Source organism: Mesoplodon densirostris, chromosome 1, assembly GCF_025265405.1.
Source record: "Mesoplodon densirostris isolate mMesDen1 chromosome 1, mMesDen1 primary haplotype, whole genome shotgun sequence".
NCBI lineage: Eukaryota > Metazoa > Chordata > Mammalia > Artiodactyla > Ziphiidae > Mesoplodon > Mesoplodon densirostris.
The window spans coordinates 144,040,392-144,062,791 of NC_082661.1; the positions used below are offsets into that span (position 1 = coordinate 144,040,392).

General features: G+C 40.6%; 1 protein-coding gene across 5 annotated transcripts in view; it reads left to right on the forward strand.

Moving 5' to 3' along the window:
• Positions 1-1,158: 1,158 nt before the first annotated feature.
• Positions 1,159-22,400, forward strand: part of NMU (neuromedin U) — a 40,019-nt gene continuing 18,777 nt past the window's right edge. For all 5 annotated transcript variants that reach the window (XR_009533538.1, XR_009533539.1, XM_060109476.1 and 2 more), the window contains exons 1-3: positions 1,159-1,443; positions 10,609-10,667; positions 17,798-17,845. Coding sequence is in view for 3 of the 5 variants with exons in the window: in XM_060109476.1 (XP_059965459.1) it covers positions 1,161-1,443; positions 10,609-10,667; positions 17,798-17,845 (390 nt within the window). In the remaining 2 variants the exon portion in view is untranslated. The remainder of the gene's footprint in view (positions 1,444-10,608; positions 10,668-17,797; positions 17,846-22,400) is intronic.

Below are 22,400 nucleotides of genomic sequence, written 5' to 3' on the forward strand. Positions count from 1 at the left end.
ATACTTTTATATCCCAGAGGTGCTGTGCATTTTAAATGAAATAGCACGGGAAAGTGCCTGACATAAAGATGTCCCTTAAGAAATGTTAATGTACTTCCTTTTCTACCCTTTCCTCAGCATTCCTTTCAAAAGGAGGTCAAACAAGATCCGTCTTCCATCTTTCTGGAGAAGGAAATTAAAACTGTATCAGCTGGTGCCCTGGAGGAAGCTGCTTCGTGGATGTTTCGACTTAGGAAGGAAAGTATGGAGAGGGATAGCAGAAGTCAGGTTAGTCTGGAAATCAGAATGCAACAGCTAGGGAGTGACATCAGGAGAAATGCATAGGAAAGGGAGTTACCTTAGGACTGGAATTCCACAGGACAGCCAGAGACCTTCTAGAACTGTTAGAAATGTAGTGTGGTCAAGCTTCAGCAGCCCTTTCTTCTTTTTTATTTTATTTTATTTTTTCTTTTTGCGGTATGCGGGCCTCTCACTGTTGTGGCCTCTCCCATTGCGGAGCACAGGCTCCGGATGCGCAGGCCCAGCGGCCATGGCTTACGGGCCCAGCCGCTCCGCGGCATATGGGATCCTCCCAGACCGGGGCACGAACCCGTGTCCCCTGCATCGGCAGGCGGACTCTCAACCACTGCGCCACCAGGGAGGCCCAGCCCTTTCTTCTTAACCGTCTTTAACAGGCAACCGCTTTTCCCTAAAAGGTCTCAGACCAGGTAGGAATTTGGGGAACACCACCACCATGAACTTGTGTTGCTCTAACATGCCCCGGGCGTTGGGCCAGGAGGTGAGGATGAGCAAGGGAACAGAACAGAGGTGCTTGCACCGAGGTGGTGACTGGAGCGCTAGGACAGGAGGGAGGGGCAGAGAAGGCTTCCCGGGGAAGGTGCATAAGGGGCGTCCCAGGCAGAGCATCGCCACCGTCCAGCGTAAAAACCGGCGTCCCAGGCTCTTCGGGCCGCCTGGCTTGCCATTTCCCTCCAGCTCCCATTCATTGCTTCCAAAGAAGGGAAGGGACTTGCCTCGTTTTAATTCCATTCTCCTCTATCCCAGAGACCCTAGGGCGGGGGCGACGAAAATGAGTGGTACTCTGAGTCAGAAACTTGTGAAGGGGGCGCGGGAGCCGGCAGCGGGTTGGGAGTGACGCGAGGGAGGCCGGGGGCGGGGAGATGACGCGCGCGGGGACCTCGCCGCCTCAGCCCACGTGTCCGCGAGATTTAAAAGTTGCCAGAGCGCGGGTGGGCCAGTCTGGCGGCCGAACTGGGCGAACAGCGCGCCAGGGACGCAGAAGCTCAGCCAGAGCATCGCTTGGAGCGCGGGCCGGTGCCGTGCAGGGTCCCGGGATGCTGCGAGTCGCGAGCCGCCGCCCCGGGCCGCCCCCCGGTCAGGTGGCCGCTGCGTCCCCGCTCCTGCTGCTACTACTGCTGTCTTGTTGCGCGGACAGCTGCGGAGGTAAGCCGACCCCGCGCCTCCCAGGGCACCCGCGCCACCGCCTTGTCCCGCGCCGCTCCTCCCCGCTGTGGTCGCTGCGCTCTCTTCCCTCCCTTTCTTGCCTCTTCTCTTGGCTTCTGAGATTTGCCACCCCCTCGTGCCGCCGAGCTCCCCAGGTTCTCGCTCTTAATCACAGGAGCGGGTCGGCGCCCCAAGGCAGCCAGCGGCTCAGGTGCCAGTGGCCGGGCTCGAGCGCAGACCTGGGCCTGGCCTAAATCCCCAGGCCGGGCAGCCTGAGGTCGGTGGAAACTTGTAGGACTCCCTCGGGTAATGGGAGTTAAAACAGTGAAAATGAAAATGCTTTTCCTTTGACTGCAATCAGTGAAGCAAAACTAGAGTAGGTTTGATACTTCCCCTGCTGATGCGAGGTCAACTTGCAAAGTGCTCGACTTCCTTGGTGAGTGAGCTCCTGTCTGTTCAGATAATCCCGAGCAATAACATGCCCCGTTCTGGCCGTATAGAAGGGGAAAGAGTCAGCTCTGTGCCTCATAGGTTTTCAGAGACCAGATCAGGAAAAGGAATAGAGACCTTCTTACAATGCGGAGTTGGAGAAGCAAATGTGCAAGCCGGGCTTTCAGTCAGTGCTACAGCTAAAGCCAGTGAAGGCAGATGTGGTTTGATAACAGTAGGGACTTCCTGAGCTTTGCTTAGAGGAAAGGTGTGGGAAAAGCAAAAGCAAGGTCAGGAAGCGGTGTCTGAAGCTTGGGAGACAGTGTAGAGCAGATGCAACTTGTTCCAGTGGAGAGATCACTTCCCTGTTCCCTTAAGGTTACCTTTCCAGGTACCTTGAGGGGACCATCCCTCATCTCCCAGCTCTGAGCCAGGGCCCCTCCAGTGCCAGCCACTGACCTACTAAGATCATGAATTTTCTAGCTTCTCAGCAGGTCCTCTTAGTTTTCCTCTGCTCTCCTTCCTGTCAGTAGGATAAAGGAGGGCTGACTGTTTCATCATTGCTCAGAATGTTAGGGACTTGAAACCATAACTGTAGGGACCTTTCTTAGCATGTAGCCCAGCCCTCAGGTAGAGGTGGGGGAACTCAAACTATTATTCTTTTCCTAATTTTTTTTTTTTTTGCTGTCCTTTCATCGTTTTCCCCCTTTCCTTAAGGAACTGGAGATGTAGGGAGGTGGGGACACCCGTGCTTGAAAAGCAAGGTAATTTGACTATGAAATCTAAGCAGTCAGAAGCTAGGAGACCAAACCTTCTCCATCACATATTCAGCAGTGCTACAGCATGACATGCAAAGTAATATTAATCTTTTATTGGTAAAATTAGTTTGGTAATTTTTATCTGCCTTATTAAGGAAGCAGATAATCATAGTTTAATTTTTTTCCTCTGTAAAGCAAATGTACTTTCCATGCATGTTACGTACTATATGCTTGCAGTGATTTTTGCATCAGTGGGAGGTAACTTCGTTTTGGTGGGGAGGCAGGGGAATTTTCAGGCTTCTGGTGATTGAGCAGAAACTATAGAAAGCAGCAGCTGATTTCTTAAAAAGGCAAGTCTTGGGTTTTATTTTCAAAAGAGCATATCTGGTGGTTGACCAATCATCTCATAAATATCCCCAATATTTCTCAAGCAAAGGGATGAAATACCTCTTTCCCTACACAGAGACCCCATAGACTACCCTTTTCCGTCTTCTTTCCCCTTCAGATCTGCTCTTGATACCAAAAAATTAATTTTATCTCTCTAAAAATGTGATGGGGAGGGAAGAGGGTGAATTTTTCCTAGTCTGATCTGCCCTGGTGATCTGCCCTAGTCCTGAGACCCTAAACATAGCACCGGAGGGGAAGCATGACATACATAAGCAAAACTGGAAGATAATCTACCAAGATTAATCATTATGCAACATGCAAGTGAATGTATTGAAAAACAATAAAGCAAATGCCACAATGCCAGAGGAAAAAAAAAATCATGTCAATAAGTGCAACATCCTTGGCAAAAATGAGTTAGCAGAGCGTAAAATAGCAATGGGAAGATAAAAGACCAGCCACAGATTCGGTGGCTGGAAATGGCTTACTATTCAGAGAACACTAAAATAAAGAAGGACATTTCCTGAAAGAGGGGCACATTTGTATATCTGCAACAAACTGTCGCTTGATGTGGCCTCTGACAATAAGTGATCAAGTGCCTAAGACTAAATTAAGAAGTGTCTTTTCCTACTCAGGCCCCTGTTCATGGAATAATTCTTAAAATTCAGTCAGAAGTAACAGTTTCTGACTTCCAAACACTACACTAGTTAAGTACTAGCAAAGAGAAAAGAAAATTGATACCACTTTTAGAATAATCAAGTCTGTTTTTCTTTCACTTACACATGGTATATTTACAGATCACAAGTTGTCTATCCATATTATTTGCATTAGTTAGATTGTACAGTATAAGACTAAAGATTTCACTTAACTTGAAACTGATTGATCAAAAACAGTACAGTTTTTAGGCTGTAGATGACAGTGGCACCATCCCTGACAATACTTGCGAAAGTATCTAGTATGGCTATTTGATTAGTATAAAGCCCACATCTGGGGTATCTTGAGAGGAAAATCACATCAACTTTAGTTAACAAATAGACAAAGGGGAAAAAATTTTCCCTTATGTTTGGATTCAGTCATAGGATATTAATAGTTTTCTATAAATTATAGATAAACATTTTGTAATTTTGGCTTCTCTAACCTTTTTACCCTGAGACTGTGTTTTGTGTAAGAGCCACAAAGTACCCCCTTTTGATTATATAAGTGCTTGGGACTAGGTTAGACATAACGGCAATTTTGGTGTGGCCCATGCAAGCTTGGGGACATGGAAGGAGGCAAACTCTCCATGCTCTTGGTAAGGCAGTGGGGAGGGGGAGCTTGCACTTTTACTGGAGGATGGGGGTTGGTCAGGAGAAGAAATAATAGGAAACTGTATTCTTTAAACAGGAATGCCCTGTCAAACAGAGATTAACCATGGTATCTTGAGTGGAGAAGTCAGAAGTACAGGCAGGTGAAGACTGAATCCAACAAGTGGAATTCCTTGTGCATTTCCCTGCATCATACTTGACTCTGGTTCTCTTCAATCAAATACTTCTCTCTCCCTCCATTCCTCTTTCTTTTATCTTCCTATTTTTCAAAGTTGTGCACTCTTAGTAAAAACAGATGAGTAATGCATCCAAGCTGTAAGGAATGGGCCTATGGATTTTAGACTTTTTTCATGACAACATTCATATACCCCTTTTGGAAATATTCAGACTCATTAAAAAGGTTACACCTAAAATGTTTATTTGAGCTCCCTAGTTCTGTCAAATAAGAGGCATCCTCTGTTTTTTTGTTTTGTTTTGTTTTTTATTTTTTTTAATTTATTTTTTATTTTTTTATTAGTTTCTGCTTTATAACAAAGTGAATCAGTCATACATATACATCTGTTCCCACATCCCTTCCCTCATGCATCTCCCTCCTTCCCATCCTCTGTTTCTTTCTACAATGCGGTGCTCACTCCCCCTGGCTATTCACAGTTATTCATGGACCAGCAGCATCGGTATCACCGGGAAGCTTGCTAGAAATGCAGACTCTTGGGCCTGTCCCTGAATGACTGAATCAGAAGCTCATTTAAGTAAGATCACCAGGTGTTTTGCATGAAAATTTGAGAAGCACAGCTTTATCCCTTCCTGAAAACAGAATCAGCTCAGAGTAATATCCACCAGACAACAGTGACTTTGGGATATACATTTGTGCTAGGATGGGAAATATTTAATTGAGAAGTGTGTAAGTTCATTTGTCCACCTTGAATAGCTGTCCCATGAAAGGGGATTCAAACAAATCAACTCTCTACTATGGACTACATGACCCCTGTAAGTTACTTCTAATGCTGGGTACAGAAAATGTAGCGAAATACAATTACTATTATTAGAACATAGATTAAATACTAGCACAAATTTTTGTGCACTCAAGGCAAGACATCTGAAAGGTGGTAGAATTAGAAAAAAAATCTGTCAGGATTTGGAGTCTGGTTTGAAATCTGCTTCTGCTATGTATATATTTTGGTGACCTGAGACAAATTGCTTAATCTTTCCTTCCTTCAATTTCCTCATCTTAAAATGGGAATAAGTAGAATAACTAACTTAAAAGGTTGGTATGAAGGTTAAAGGACATGATACATTTTTATTTTATTTTATTTTATTATTTTTTTTACTTCTACAGACAAGTTTATTGACCTAGATTGAACATTTTAGAAAAACATTTTCTAAATGTTTACTGTAATGTATAGTTAATTTTCCCAATGGTAGTTAACCCTGGATTTTACAACTAAGCCTATAATTTTGTTACCAAATGTAATAAAAAGCTTTTAAAACCCTTTAACAATCAGTGGTATAAGTCTCACATTCTCCTGAATATATAAACTTGCTATAAAACCCTTTAACAATCAGTGGTATAAGTTTCACATTCTCCTGAATATATAAACTTGCTATAATTTACTTCTACTGATAACGTTTGTATTGTTTCTAAGAGACCTTAACTTTTTATTTTTTGGAACATATTATCATTAGTCACTAATAGTCATTTTTTTCTGGTGATAAGAATGAATAGCAGGAGCAGCATTTGTGAAACCAAATCTAATCTGAAACACTCTTTCTTGTGAGTAAATTTGAATTTTGAAACAGTAAAACAATAAGGTTTAATATAAAGCAAAATAAATTTTTTATGTTTATGATCTGCCAATTTCCCAGAAGAAGTTTTGTGGTGACTTTAGTTCTATACCAGATACATTAAAATCACCAGTGGGGGCTTCCCTGGTGGCGCAGTGGTTCAGAGTCCACCTGCTGATGCAGGGGACACGGGTTCGTGCCCCGGTCCGGGAGGATCCCACATGCCGCGAAGCGGCTGGGCCCGTGAGCCATGGCTGCTGGGCCTGCGCGTCTGGAGCCTGTGCTCCGCAACAGGAGAGGCCACAACAGTGAGAGGCCCGCGTACCACACAAAAAAAAAAAAAAAAAAAAAAAAAAAAAATCACCAATGGACAACACATCTTTTATTCAGGTGCCATCTGAAAGTTTTAAATTTTTGTTGACTTAATATCACTGAACTGTCCACTTTAAAATGGTTAAAATGATAAATTTTCTGTTTTGTGCATTTTACCACAATTTTTAAAAAATGTGTTGTTTGACGATTTTTAGGTTTTATAAAGGTATTGTATTAGCATAACAATGACAAATATTAAAGACCACCTCTAATCTCATTATCCTATCAAGCAACATTTACATTTTTATTTTCTCTTCCTGTTGTCTATAAACATAATTCCACATAGCTTCAATATAATTTGCCATTCTAATCTTTTCATACTAAAATTAAATTTTATGCTTCATAGTTATACTTTTTAACATTATATTCACAAGGTTTCATTGAGTTGGTCAATTTTTTTTTTCTCAAGGTAACAGTAGTGTTTTATTTTTTTTAACTGAACACATGTCTATAAACCTAATAAATAGGTTTCCTCTATTTTTTTTTTATACAGCAGGTTCTTATTAGTCATCAATTTTATACACATCAGTGTATACATGTCAATCCCAATCGCCCAATTCATCCCACCACTACAACCCCCACCACCCCACCCCCGCCACTTTCCATGCTTGGTGTCCATACGTTTGTTCTCTACATCTGTGTCTCTATTTTTGCCCTGCAAATCAGTTTATCTGTACCATTTTCTAGGTTCCACATATATGCGTTAATATACAATATTTGTTTTTCTCTTTCTGGCTTACTTCACTCTGTATGACAGTCTCTAGATCCATCCACATCTTTACAAATGACCCAATTTTGTTCCTTTTTATGGCTGAGTAATATCCCACTGTATATATGTACCACATCTTCCTTATCCATTCGTCTGTCAATGGGCATTTAGGTTGCTTCCATGACCGGGCTATTGTAAATAATGCTGCAATGAACATTGGGGTGCATGTGTCTTTTTGAATTGTGGTTTTCTCTGGGTATATGCCCAGTAGTGGGATTGCTGGGTCATATGGTAATTCTATTTTTAGTTTTTTAAGGAACCTCCATACTGTTCTCCATAGTGGCTGTATCAGTTTACTTTCCCACCAACAGTGCAAGAGAGTTCCCTTTTCTCCACACCCTCTCCAGCATTTGTTGTTTGTAGATTTTCTGATGAAGCCCATTCTAACGGGTGTGAGGTGATACCTCATTGTAGTTTTGATTTACATTTCTCTAATAATTAGTGATGTTGAGCAGCTTTTCATGTGTTTCTTGGTCATCTGTATGTCTTCTTTGGAGAAGTGTCTACTTAGGTCTTCTGCCCATTTTTGGATTGGGTTGTTTGTTTTTTTTAATATTGAGCTGCATGAGCTGTTTATATATTTTGGAGATTAATCCTTTGTCTGTTGATTCCTTTGCAAATATTTTCTCCCATTCTGAGGGTTGTCTTTTGGTCTTGTTTATGGTTTCCTTTGCTGTGCAAAAGCTTTGAAGTTTCATTAGGTCCCATTTGTTTATTTTTGTTTTTATTTCCATTACTCTAGGAGATGGGTCAAAAAAGATATTGCTGTGATTTATGTCATAGAGTGTTTTTCTTATGTTTTCCTCTAAGAGTTTTATAGTGTCCAGTCTTACATTTAGGTCTCTAATCCGTTTTGAGTTTATTTTTATGTATGGTGTTAGGGAGTGTTCTAATTTCATTCTTTTACATGTAGCTGTCCAGTTTTCCCAGCACCACTTATTGAAGAGACTGTCTTTTCTCCATTGTATATCCTTGCCTCATTTGTCATAGGTTAGTTGACCATAGGTGTGTGGGTTTATATCTGGGCTTTATATCTTGTTCCATTGATCTATGTTTCTGTTTTTGTGCCAGTACCATACTGTCTTGATTACTGTAGCTTTGTAGTATAGTCTGAAGTCAGGGAGCCTGATTCCTCCAGCTCCGTTTTTCTTTCTCAAGATTGCTTTAGCTATTCAGGGTCTTTTGTGTTTCCATACAAATTGTGAAATTTTTTGTTCTAGTTCTGTGAAAAATGCCATTGGTAGTTTGATAGGTATTGCATTGAATCTGTAGATAGATTTGGATAGTATAGTCATTTTCACAATGTTGATTCTTCCAATCCAAGAACATGGTATATCTCTTCATCTATTGGTATCATCTTTAATTTCTTTCATCAGTGTCTTATAGTTTTCTGCATACAGGTCTTTTGTCTCCTTAGCCTAGGTATTTTATTCTTTTTGTTGCAGGAGTAAATGAGAGTGTTTCCTTAATTTCTCTGTCAGATTTTTCATCATTAGTGTATAGGAATGCAAGAGATTTCTGTGCATTAATTTTGTATCCTGCTACTTTACCAAATTCATTGATTAGCTCTATCAGTTTTCTGGTAGCATCTTTAGGATTCTCTATGTATAGTATCATGTCATCTGCAAAGAGTGACAGCTTTACTTCTTCTTTTCTGATTTGGATTCCTTTTATTTCTTTTTCTTCTCTGATTGCCATGGCTAAAACTTCCAAACCTATGTTAAATAACAGTGGTGAGAGTGGGCAACCTTGTCTTATTCCTGATCCTAGTGGAAATGATTTTAGTTTTTCACCATTGAGAATGATGTTGGCTGTGGGTTTGTCATATATGGCCTTTATTATGTTGCAACACAGTGATTTTTAAGTAGACTTAAGGAGTTGGGCAGTCATTTGCCTATTAATGTTTTCTTTTCTGTATTGATTTGAAAGAGTTCTATATTATAAGGACATTTACCATCACATTTTATTAAATATGTTTCATACATTTTGGGAGTTTTCATTTGTCTTTTAATTTAAATTAATTTGTGATTTATGGTAAAATAATTTTGGATGAAGGTGGTCAAAAGGTACAAACTTCCAGTTATAAGATGAATAAGTACTAGGGATGTAACATACAACATGATGACTATAGTGAACACTGCTCTGTGGTATATTTGAAAGTTAAGACAGTATATTCTGAGAGTTCTCATCACAAGGAAAAAAAACATTTTTTTGGTATCTATATGAGGTGATGGATATTAACTAAATTTATTGTAATAATCATTTCACAATATCTGTAAGTCAAATCATTATGCTGTATACCTTAAACTTATTCAGTGCTGTATGTCAATTACATCTTCGTAAAACTGGGAAGAAAAAAAAACAATAAGAAAAAGATCCTCACTCATCATAGTTAACGTGCTACAACATCATACCATTTACATAAATTTTATCTGATACTTCATCATCCAAATTCTATTTCAGGATCACACTAGCAATACCCTGGAGGCATTGTCTTACTTGAAAAATGTTATTTCAGTTAGTTGAATATCATTCTTTACAAGATTTAAGTCAAACAAGGTCCAGCACTAAATCCAAACCAAAATATATGTGTCTGTAATAAATTTCTGCCCCTGCATTATTCATACATAGTGGCATAGGTGATTCTTCAAGCGTTCTGAATTAAGTGCAATGGATTTCTCACTTTTTTATGTTCTGTTATATAAGCCTTTTTGTACTTTTACTTCTCCTTAACAAATAAAGTATTGTTTCATCTCCACCAAAAAAAAAAAAAAAGTTGTGCCGCTATCACAACAATACAATTTTCCATCACCCCCCAAAGATCTGTTATGTCCATTTGCAGTCAATCCGCATTCCTACCCTCAGCCCCAAGCAACCACTAGTCTTTCTATCACTATAAGTTTGCCTTCTCTGGACATTCCATATGAATGGATTCATACAGTATTTGATCTTTTGCATCTGGCTTATTTGATTTAGCATGATATGTTTGAGATTCATCTCTGTTGAAGCATGTATCAGTAGTTCATTCCTTTTTATTGCCAACAATTTTCCATTGTGTGGATGTACTACATTTTGTTTATCTATTTACCAAGTGATGGACATCTGGATTGTTTCTGCTTTGAGCTTATTATGAATAATGCTGCTATGCGCATTCATGTACAAGTTTTTGTGTAGACATATAAGAAATTCACTCTTGAGAGTAATGTCTTTGTAATGTTTTAAGGTTTATTTAATAATTATGTCTCTTTATACTAAGTCAGATGTTGAAATATCTAGTTGAAATAGGAGGGTAGTGATGTACAGTGAAAAATGAGAAATATCATCCAAAAGTAAATCAAAACTTTATCATCCAAAACTTTATTTTTAGGTGCTCCAATATTGCCTCAAGGATTACAGCTGGAACAAGAATTACAGTTGCGGAATGAGGTAAAGAATTATCCTTACACAAACTAGTGGAAACTTTACCCTTTTTAAAATTATCATGGTAAAGTGAAATAATGTAGTTGAGCTTTGGGACAACTGTGATTTTACTGACATTCTGAATTCAGAATTATTCTCTTTATCAAGTGAAAGAAGGAAAGTTGAAAAAGAAACCAAAAATACAGTAAGTGGTAAATTAAGGTGGCACAAATATATCCTAATAATAGAGTAATTATAATAAATATGAATTGCTAAAATACACCCCTTAAAAGAGATTCTCAGGCTGGATTTTACAAACAGATTTAGCAATATGATCTCTATAAGAGTCACACTTAAAGCAGGAAACAAAAAATGGCTAAGAATGGAAAATGACATATCAAGCAAATATAAACTGCAAGAAAATTGGAGTAGCAGTCTTAATATCTGATAAAATAGAATTCAAATACACAAACCATTTTAACAGACAAAGCAGGATTTTATATGCTGATAAAAGAACAACAAAGCAGGGCCTCCCTGGTGGCGCAGTGGTTGAGAGTCCGCCTGCCGATGCAGGGGATACGGGTTCGTGCCCCGGTCTGGGAGGATCCCATATGCCGCGGAGCGGCTGGGCCCGTGAGCCATGGCCACTGGGCCTGCGCATCCGGAGCCTGTGCTCCGCAACGGGAGAGGCCACAACAGTGAGAGGCCCGCATACCGCAAAAAAAAAAAGTTCGTGGCTGCAAAGTCCCTATGGAAAGACCCCTTGTTATTTGTAGCTCTGAACCAGAGAGTTCCTATATTCTGTGGTTCAGTTTGAAGGTCTGTATTCAAAACATGAACTTTAGGTCCAGTAACAAGGTAGTTAGAGTATAGATTTACTGCTTTACCTATCAATGACATCACCCTCTAAACTGATAAAGAAAAAAACAGATTGAGGAGACTCAGTGCCCCTCTAATCTGGTGGGACTCGCATCCTGCATTAGTCCCATAAACCCACAGATTTAGGGCATATCTCAGGGAGAGAAAAGAAGGGCACTGGGAAGCGGCAGCTGTTCTACTACCTTAAGGCATTCTCTGCTCTAACTAGTTGAGTTATAGCCTTCATCTGAGGTAAGCTAATTCTTGCTACCATCAGGATTAAATTCTGACATTTATCCTGACCCCCAAGCCTAATTTCTGTGTGTACGTATATATTCTCTAGAAGGCTATTATATCAAGCTGTTATTTTCTTTCTAGATAAACGGGATAATAGCCTTAAAAAAAACTAGTGAATTGTACACTTTAAATGGGCGACTTGTAGAGAATCTGAATTATATTTCAATAAGCTGTTACCCCTGCCAAAGTATCATGGACAGTTATATGGTAATAATTTTGAAAACTTAGATGAAATGAATAAATTCCTAGAAAAATATCTGATGCCAAAAAGGTGCTATAGTAATACAATAAGCACTGAAGAAACAATTTCTTCTTTCCTTCTAATCATTGGCCAAAGGCCTCCAGTACTATGTTACACAATAAATGTAACTTAAGCTTCTCCATAGGGTATAAATTTGCTCTAGAATTTTGTTATATAACCTTTACCTAGTTAAGGAACTTCTATTCTTCTCCTATCTTCCTAAGAGTTTTGTTAATCCTAAATAAAATGTGAACTTAATCAAATATTTTATCTGCACCAGTATTGAGATAAGCAATATGCCTTTTCTCCTTTAATCTATAATCATGATGAATTACATTAATAAATTGCTCGCTCTTAAACTATTAGAGCTAAAATGAGAATTCAGAAGAGTTTTGGATATAATACCAATATACAAGAATCAATAAGATTTCTTTTCACTAGGAAAAAGTAACATGAAAATATTACATCATTCACAATGGCAACAAAAACTATAAGTATCTAGGAATTAACCAAAAATACACAATGGCTTATGGAGAAAAAATTAAATTTTAATAAAAGAATTAGAAGATAATGTGAATATATGGAGAGACGTTCTTTGCTTTTGGAGGGAACAATTAATTTACTGTAATAAAAATATCAATTCTCCCTAAATTAGTCAATGTAAACCCCATAAAATCAATGAAACCCAATCAGAATTCCACTTAACTTTTTTTGGGGAAAGTTTATAAATTTAACCTAAAATTGATGTGGAAAAATAAAGGTCTACAAATGGCTAAGGAAATTTTAAATATAAAGAGCTAAGAGCCAGAACTTGCCCTACCAGATTTCAAGATATACTAAGAAACTGTACTAATAAAAAAGGTATGGTGAGGGCATAAGAATAGATGAATGAACCAGTGGAACTGAGACTAGAGCTTGGAGAGTTTAGCAGACACTGTCAGTGCCCTGTGATATCCCTTTGTCATTCACCATTCTAGCACACTCCAAACTTACTGTTTCTAATTGCAAGCACCTGTAACTCTGTTTGGCCTGTGCTCAGGACAGACCAGAAGTGCCTGGGACCAAATGCCCCCACGACAGGAATAGCCATCAGTTGGTGACCCAAGAGAGTTGGTGGATGAATACCTTAGCTGCCTCTCCCCTCAGGTGGGATAACTCTGAGATGTATTCTGCATTGTGTCTCAGAGTACCCCAGGCAGATTGATCCCAGTTACAATGGTGGTAACCTGCTTGATAACATACCCTTGATTGGATTCCTTCCCTTCCCTGTTTCACTTCTCCACCTTCTACCAGTGCTTTTTGGGTTATCTTCCAAATGATCTACTCATATCCACATCCTTATCTCAAGGTCTGTTTCTGGGGGAACCCAACCTAAGACAACCTGAGACAAATGCATGTGCACATAAACTTAACTTATAATAGAAGTAACACTAAAATTCAGAGGCAAAAGGACAGATTGTTCAGCAAATGAGGGTTGAGAAACTGACTCACTGTATGGAGAAACATAAAATTAACACCCCATACAAAGGTGGGCTCCAGGTGGATTAAAGGTCTAAACATACAGGGTAAAATTATAGAGCTAATAGGAAATATCTTTTCTATTAGAAAAACATCTTTGTGAGCTGGGAGCAGGGAAAGGCTTCTTTCCACAAATTTTAATAAGCTTTTCCATAAAAAATTCCATAGATTTTTCCATAAAAAACTTCCACCATAAATTATAAGGCCAAAAACTTCATGACTTGAACTACATTAAAAGTTAAGATTTCTTTCAACAAAGGACTCCATTGAAAAAATGTAAGAGCCTTTGAAAGAAGATATTGACAATGCCTAAAACTGATAAGGAATTCGTTTCTAGAATATCTAAGAAATTCTAGCTAATTGGATAAAGACAGGAGTCCAAAGTAAAAATAGTCAAAGAATAGAACAATTTACAAAGAAGAAACCTAAAGACCAACAAGCATCTAAAGAGATGCTCAAATCCATTAGTAACAATGACATGAAAATTAAGACAAAAATATTGTCACTTTCTATCTGTTAGACTGGCAAAAAATTGAAATCTAGAGAATGGCAAACGTTAGCAAGGATGTAGGGTGTAGGAATCCCCATGCATTGCTGATGAGAGTGTCAACTGGTGTAGCCATCCAGAAAGCCGCCTAGATATCCCCATGGTCTAGCATGCCCTCTCCTGAGTATGTAGCCCAAACATATTCTCCTACAGAACCATATGTGGGGCTTCTCTGGTGGTGCAGTGGTTGAGAGTCCGCCTGCCGATGCAGGGGACACGGGTTCGTGCCCCGGTCCGGGAAGATCCCACATGCCGCAAAGCGGCTGGGCCTGTGAGCCATGGCCGCTGAGCCTGCACTCCGCAACGGGAGAGGCCACAACAGTGAGTGGCCCGCGTACTGCAAAAAAAAAAAAAGGAGAACAAAGACTGAAAAGCTTTGCAGTTATCTCCTAATTTGATTAATTGGTGTTTTTTCTTATTCTGATGTTTTTATTCAAGCCATATTGATGCACTGATTAGTGAGCCCTGAAGTTAAAGGGTCCGCTGTCCGTGGACATGGCCACCTCATACAAATGAGCAGCCTGGGCTGGGGGTGGACAGCTTTCCCCTTGAGCATGTAAAGTCTTCAGATACCTAAACATCACAACAATTTCGAGAGGAACCACTTCCTCCTACCCTACTAGAGCAAATTAAATCGCATTTTGGGGTGATACATAAAGCATTAGTCACAATTTGAAGCTTAAAAGGGTATTTTTTTTGCTTTCCCTTCTCAATTGACTTCTCTTTATTTTTTCCCCCACAAACTCAATGCAATTTAATTAAAGAATATTTATTGAACACTTATTTGGGCACGTTAGGTAGCCCCTGCCCTCAAGAAGTTTACCACTGTCTGTGTGTGTTTGTATCCATGATTCTGGGTTTATATGGCATGGAAGAGGGAGCAGGTGGATGGACACAAGGGACAAATAGAATAAAACAATTCTCCTAGTATTTGTGATATATAGAGAGGATAAGTTCTGTGAACATAAAAAGGAGACATAAACGTATGCTTTTCTATCATACCGTATACCTTTGTTATTCTCTAAATTACAGAATTATATATGTTAGTTCATGTTCAACTTGGAAACCAGAGGAGCTTGAGAAATTATGACTAAAGGGTATGATTATCCCCCTTCAGTTTAGTGTGAGAATGGCAATTAAATTAAATTCAACAAACAATTCTGAAACTAGAAGGGGGCCCCTGAGATGTTATGTCATAAATAGGACTCAACCTAAGTTATCCCAGACAGACAAGAATCAGTACCATTTTTTCTAGTCCCATTTTAAAAGGCCACCAAAGAAATAAATGCCATAGATAACTCTAGACACCTAGCTTAGTGCTTAAGTTCTCAGCACAGTTTTTAAATGATTAGTATAAATCTCATACTACAGTTTAAGATCTTTCAAGGTTTCTTTTAAGGATAAAAGCTGAGGACAGAGCATGGGAGCCTACCTGGCTCTTTGGTGGGGCTAACTGTGGACTCTGGGAGGGCTCACACCAAGGAGTACTTCCCAGAACTTCTGCTGCCAGTGTCCTTGTCCCAACGGTGAGCCACAAGCGCCACCCGCCTCTGCAGGAGACCCTCCAACACTAGCAGATGGAAGCTTTAGACAAAACTGATCAAACCTCACCTCTCTACTAGTGCACCCCATCTCAGCGTATCTCGTTGCAAAACTCATCTCTTCGCTGAAAGATAGAATCACACACAGTGCCTGTAGCCCTCTAGAACTTCCAAATGAGGAAAGAATTGTCAGCATGCAAATTCAGACAGTCACAAAATTTGAAACAGACTAATGTTGTTGGATATTTAAAAGGCTCGACATCTCCAGACCGTTATATCATAGTTGGCAGCCATCATCATACCGCATACAATTATAATGGACAAGAATGGGCCAGCAGCATTGCCATCATCACAGCTTTTATCCGGGCCTTGATGTTAAGAGTCAAGAGAGGGTGGAGACCAGACCGCACTATTGTTTTCTGTTCATGGGGTGGAACAGCTTTTGGAAATATTGGCTCATATGAATGGGGAGAGGATTTCAAGAAGGTTCTGCAGAAAAATGTTGTGGCTTATGTTAGTCTCCACAGTCCTGTAAGCGGTAACTCAAGTCTCTACCCTGTAGGTTCACCATCTCTTCAGCATCTGGTAGCTGAGAAAAATAATTTCAACTGTTCCAGAAGAGATCAGTACCCAGAAACAAATATCAGTTCTGTACAGATGCAAGATGATGCTGATTACTTCATCAACCATCTTGGAGTTCCCACCGTGAGGTTTACTTATGAGGACATCAAGGCATTAGAGGGTCCAAGTTTTCTCTCTGAAGGCTTTTTCCCTAAATGTGCAATAAAAATTGAAGAAATGGATCCTTTTTTCAACCTCCACGAGACCATTACCAAGATCTGGTGTACCCCCAGCAGAGCTTTGTAATAACATTCAGCAGAAAGTGCTTCACAAATGTGTGTGCAGAACAGTGGAAACAAGGTCTTTGGCAAGGCCTCCTAAACATCGCATCAAAACTCCACAGAGGGACCTCCCTGGTGGCTCAGTGGTTAAGAATCTGCCTGCCGATGTAGGGGCCACAGGTTCAATCCCTGGTCCGGGAAGATCCCACATGCCACGGAGTGACTAAGCCCATGCGCCACAACTACGAAGCCTGCGTTCTAGAGCCCACAAGCCACAACTACTGAAACCCATACGCGTAGAGCCTGTGCTCCACAAGAGAAGCCACCGCAATGAGAAGCCCACACACCGCAAGGAAGAGTAGACCCCGCTCGCCGCAACTAGAGAAAGCCAGCACGCAGCAACAAAGACCCAACGCAGTCAAAAATAAATGAATAAAATTAATTAATTAAAAAAAAACCGCCACAGAAAGGAGCCCTCAAGATAAATTAGGAGTGTGGGATTAACATATACACACTTCTATATATAAAATAGATAATCAACAAGAACCTATTATACAGCACAGGGAACTCAGTCTTCTGTAATCACCTATATGGTAAAAGAACCTGAAAAAGAATGGATATATGTATATATATAACTGAACCACTTTGCTGTACACCTGAAACTAACATAATGTTGTAAATCAACTATATCCCAATATAAAATAAAAATTAAATTAGTTGGCAAAAAAAAAAAAAGCCGAGGACAGCTAGTTGGCAAGCATAGTTCAGTAAACCTTCACTGTAAAATAGAACTATTTTCTCATGCTGGCTTCTTGGTAGAGAACTGGAAGATGGCCCATGTTGTGTAAGACTTTTTACTTACACTTTGTCATTTAGCACACATGCTATTATCATGTTAATTTAGATGGTGTGATTAGATTTATATGTAGATATGGTTAGATTTAAAGAACCACATAGCAGGGTGTTCCTTAATTTTGAGGCCATTCTTTAGTCACTACTCACGTTTCTCAGGCTGAATAATACCAGAAGTTTTTCCCTTCAATGTTTGAAGCATCTTTATGCTCTGATGATCCCTACTGACTGTTAATGGGGATGTATATCCCTGTGCCTGGGGGTGAATCTTGGGGAAATCCCAATTCCAGGACTTCCTTGGATAGTTTAAAAGGCTCCTGCCTCCCAAATCCAGAGCCCTGAACAGTCATGGAACTTTAATTAATGTTGCATAGGTAACTTGACTTCGTAAAATCTGCTTTCCATTTTTTGCTATCTTCTCTCTGTTTCCAAGATGTAACTGGCATTTTTGTTTTCTACAGCTAGATGATGCTTGTTCATCTTTCCTGTCCATGGATCCTCTGCCTCAGGTAATTCCAAATGGAGGTGTTTCATAGTGATGTAAGCATTTGTGTCATGCTGAAATACTCCATCTCTCCCTTTGGACCCATCATTATTTTATGGACTTACTAAAATGTCAACATATTAGAAATTATTACATCATCTGCAGGTAATAATGAGTGCTCTGAGTTTATGGTGTAAAGTGCTAGGGCTTTTATCTCTAAGAAAAATAGATTTGCAGATAATATACCCATATTTTTGAAATTAAAATGCTAATTTCAAAATCAAAGTCTGTGTTAGATTTAAAATAATGAATCCATTGCTCTCTTGGGGGACTAATATCCTGGCCCTCAATAGAGTTTGCAACCCATGGAGAGATGAACTTACAGAGTCAGACTTAGGAGATCAAAATATCATTGTAACTGAAAAGTCAATTTGTGAATGTGGCTTTAGATCTGCTGCTAAGCGTGTCTGCTAAAACTACCCCCAGAATTAAACTGAGGTTAGACTGTGACTCAAGCCTCCTGCCAGAATCAGGTTTTCTGCCACGGGGCAGCAGTCAGGCAAGAACAACTGGCCAGAGAGCTGGCTCTCTAAGAGGAAAGGGCTCAACAGAGCGTGCCCAATTTCCTCCTCCCAATCATCTGTCAGGTAACTCACTCCCGTTTCCGCAGGAAAGGGTTAAGAGGACTGGGGAGAGAGGAGTGGTGGTCTAGCTTCTGTACCTGGAAATGATACAGACCAGTGTGCTTGGCCCTCCCTAATCAATAGAAATTGACTAGAGGCCAGACAAGAAATTCAGGCAAAGCTTTACTGGGGCCCCTGCTGCAGCAGGGGGAGCTAGAACAGGTAACTGGTGCCCTTGCTCACTATCTGAGGGGGGGGCGAGCTAGTTCCTTATATGGGGTGAGGGTAGGGGTGTGTCCATCGGTCAGGCTGGAGGGCTGGCTTAAGTGTTTGGGCCACTCCTCTGGTGGTGTTGAGTGCAGGGAGCATGCTCTGTACCCTGCCTTTGCTCCCCACACCCTGTTTTTGGCCCCCAGCTCTTCAGAAGTGGCAGTAAGGTTTTTTGGTCTGTTTGTATCTTTTGGTTCATAATTTGCCCCAACTGTGCATACACTCAGTTATTTTTAGTCCCACATGGTTTCTTTGTATTTTGTTGGTCAAGGAGAGGTCTGTCCAGGTGCAAGACTTGCAGCACTGCAGCAAAGGGTCCCAGGTCCCAGCAGTCTCAGAAACACGAGCCGTGGGAAATAAGTGTGTCCTTCTTACACGTCTCTACTGGACGCTGCTCCCTCTGTCTGCAGCTCTGTCTCTGAGTGCAGGTGTAGCAGAGTTAGGCTTGGTGTCTTAACTTTCTTAATCAGCATCACTAAGTCTCCTGAACAGAGGAGAGGGCTCAGCAGAGGCTCTTGGCTTCTCGACACAGTCAGCTGTGTGCCTGGGGTGAACCCCTACATGGTCTGGCCAGGGCGCGATGCCTGTCCTTCACGTAGTCCTTCCAGAATGTCATCCTGGCCGGTGTGGAGAAGCAGCCTTTCTCCTGCCTCGACCGGTTCCTCAGCCTGCAGAGGATCACTTGCAGCAAGTTAGAGGCATTAAGTGGTAAAGCAAGACCAGAATCACAATAGACAACATTTATGAATGATATTTCAAATTGCTTGAGGAGCATTGATGGATGTATAACATGTAGTGGATATTAATCAGCACACCAGCTTTTGCATTACATTGGAAATTCAGGAACACCCTCAGAATCACTTTTATGTCTTCAAAATTAAAAGGATGAATTTTAAAGCACTCATCTAAATACCATCAAGGTAAACTAAGCTTTTGTTGGATTTGGAGGCTGTACCTTTTGAGGAGAGCTTTGTAAATTTACTATGAAACGTTTTACACTAACTGATACCATTTTTAAAAAATCGTTAATTTCCTGTTAACTATTATTATATTATGTATGTGATTATCTGAATAGTTCTTCAAAACATTTTTACCAAATAGAAAATAAAGGCTCTTTAAAAGGTCCACAAATAAAAAATAAAATATTAAAAATCTCATATGAGAAAGATCCTTAAAGAATAGTTGTAGCTCAGTGAATAATGGCTTCATGTAAAAAGTTGCTGGGGAAAATGCAATTTGTTTTGAAACTTTTTCTGTCAAACTTCAGTCTTGTTGCCAAGCCTCAGCTGGCTTAGAAGCTGTTTTCTAAGGGGACACTCATATCTCTAAATTTATTCTTCTTTGAGTTAAGAGACACATGGTATCACTAGATTTTTTAAAAAATTATTTTGTATTTTTTCAGCATTTCTAGATGGGCCATAAGAGGAAGTTTCAGGGATTTATTTCTAGATTTTTCTGGGGTGAGCTGCATACCCAATGCTGAAGAGAAAAAGTGAGAAAAGATGTATCAGTGTTCACACTCTGCTTTCTCTCTCATCCAACTCCCAACCGTAGGCTTAACAGTCAATACCAATGCAACACAGGGATACCTATAGATCAGACGACCTAGCCGTGTGTAGTATTGGGCAAGTGACAGTCTCTTAGAATCTCACTTGCCTTATATGTGAGAATAACAGTTCCCATCCTGTATATGTCAAGCTGTGTTTTAAAGACAAAGTGTGGATTATGTATATGAAAATGTTTGATAATTTATTGAAATACTACTTAAATATGAGCCATTTAATACTATTAACAAATATCCCAACAATTTGCACTGGGCAGGCAAACAAATAGACGAGAACAAAGCAGGCCTTTGACATGCTAGGTGGGATGCTCAGAGAAGCTGTTTCATGACTCCAACTGTATCCCTAAACTATAGCCAATCCTGTTAAACATGTGCTGTTGTTCAAAGGGTGAGGATCTTGCTGGCCCTGAACAATCCTTTATGACACGTCTTCTGAATTAGCAGTAACTGCAGTTGTTAAATCAAGCTTTACAGGTCACACATTTTTCAGTGCTACTATTGTTAACTAATTGCTCTGTATGTGGCACTGTGCTAAGAGCTTTACCTACGTGTAATCCTTCCAAGAATTCTGCATTAATGTTGTCATCCCCGATTTATGGCTGCAGGAACTGAAGTTTAGAGAGGTTAGGTAACCCGCCCAAGGTCACACAGCTAATAAAGAAGAGAAATGGAATTTGCACTGCTCTGGAGTTGCAGGCCGCTCAACTCCACAGCCCTACCCCACTCCCACACTGTTTCAGCTCCTCATTATTTCCCATATGTATTTATTAAGTAATCAATTACTCCTGGTGCGACTATGCTGAATTCTGTGCAAGGTGGGTTTCGCCCCTGCTTGTCCAGTTGGGCTCCTCCTCACCACACCCAGCTGGCTGCAAACCACAAGAGCCCTGCCCTGCTTCTGTGCTCAGGTGCTTTGAAAAACCTGACCCTGGGGTATGCAGTCAGCAGCCTGGAAGGGTGGGAACCCATATTAGGTGCACCATACATGGCTTCTTCTCCAAACTCCCATTGTTTGCGAGCAATTGAAGGATTTTCAAATTAGCCAGTAGTGAGTACTATTCAGCGAGGCTCACCACTTTGACATGTAGATTCAGACTTTGCTGCAAGGTGGGAAGAATAATCCTTCTTTTGGCACTGCCTTAGTTACTCTCAGTCACAGAATTTCATAGAATTTTAGCAAATACTGAGAATTTTGTATCTGGACCCACAGTGGAAGCCTTAATCAGTGCATATCGACAATATGTAACTTTTTTTTTCCTCTTTGGAAGGAAGGTTTTACTTGTAGGAGCCAAGTTTTTGTCATGAGAGAAATCAAGGGATTCCAACAGTGTCAGTGGGCCACAAGGATTCTATTTGGTGTAGTTGTGTTGCAGGAAGGGGGACCCCTTCCAGGGCCCGAGAGTGGTCTCTTGTCTAACACTCGTAAATGAATTGTCTGAGGAGACACATGTGCTGACAAAGCAAGAGACTTTATTGGGAAGGGGCGCCCGGGCGGAGAGCAGCAGGGTAAGGGAACCCAGGAGAACTGCTCTCCACATGGCTCGCAGTCTCGGGTTTTATGGTAATGGGGCTAGTTTCCGGGTTATCTCTGGCCATTCACGCCGACTCAGGTTCCTTCCTGGTGGCGCGCGCATCACTCAGCCAAGATGGGTTCCAGCGAGAAGGATACTGAGAGGTTGGTAGGACATATGTGTAACAGGGAAGAGCCAAATCTGACTACATGTTGGATCTGTTTGTTTTACTTTAACCTTTGCTTCCCATTGCTTTTGTTCACGAAAAGGATATTGTCTCTACATAATGGCCTGCCTCGGGGAACCCTGCCCCTCTGCCTGAATGTTAAACCAAAGTGCCTTTGTTCAGGGAAACATCCAGACCCTGTCCATCCACCTGTGGATGGCTGCAAGAAAGAAGAAATTAACACATCCCCTCCCCGAGGCTGGCCATTCCAGGGGATATTGCAAAACGTATGGCCTTTTTACTTTACTTCCTAATCTCCTCCTCGTCTCTGTGCTATATAAGAAACTGGCATCCAAACCCCGATAAGATGGTTATTTTGAGACATTAGTCTGCCATCTTCTCGGTCTGCTGGCTTTCCGGATAAAGTCGTATTCCTTGCCTCAGCA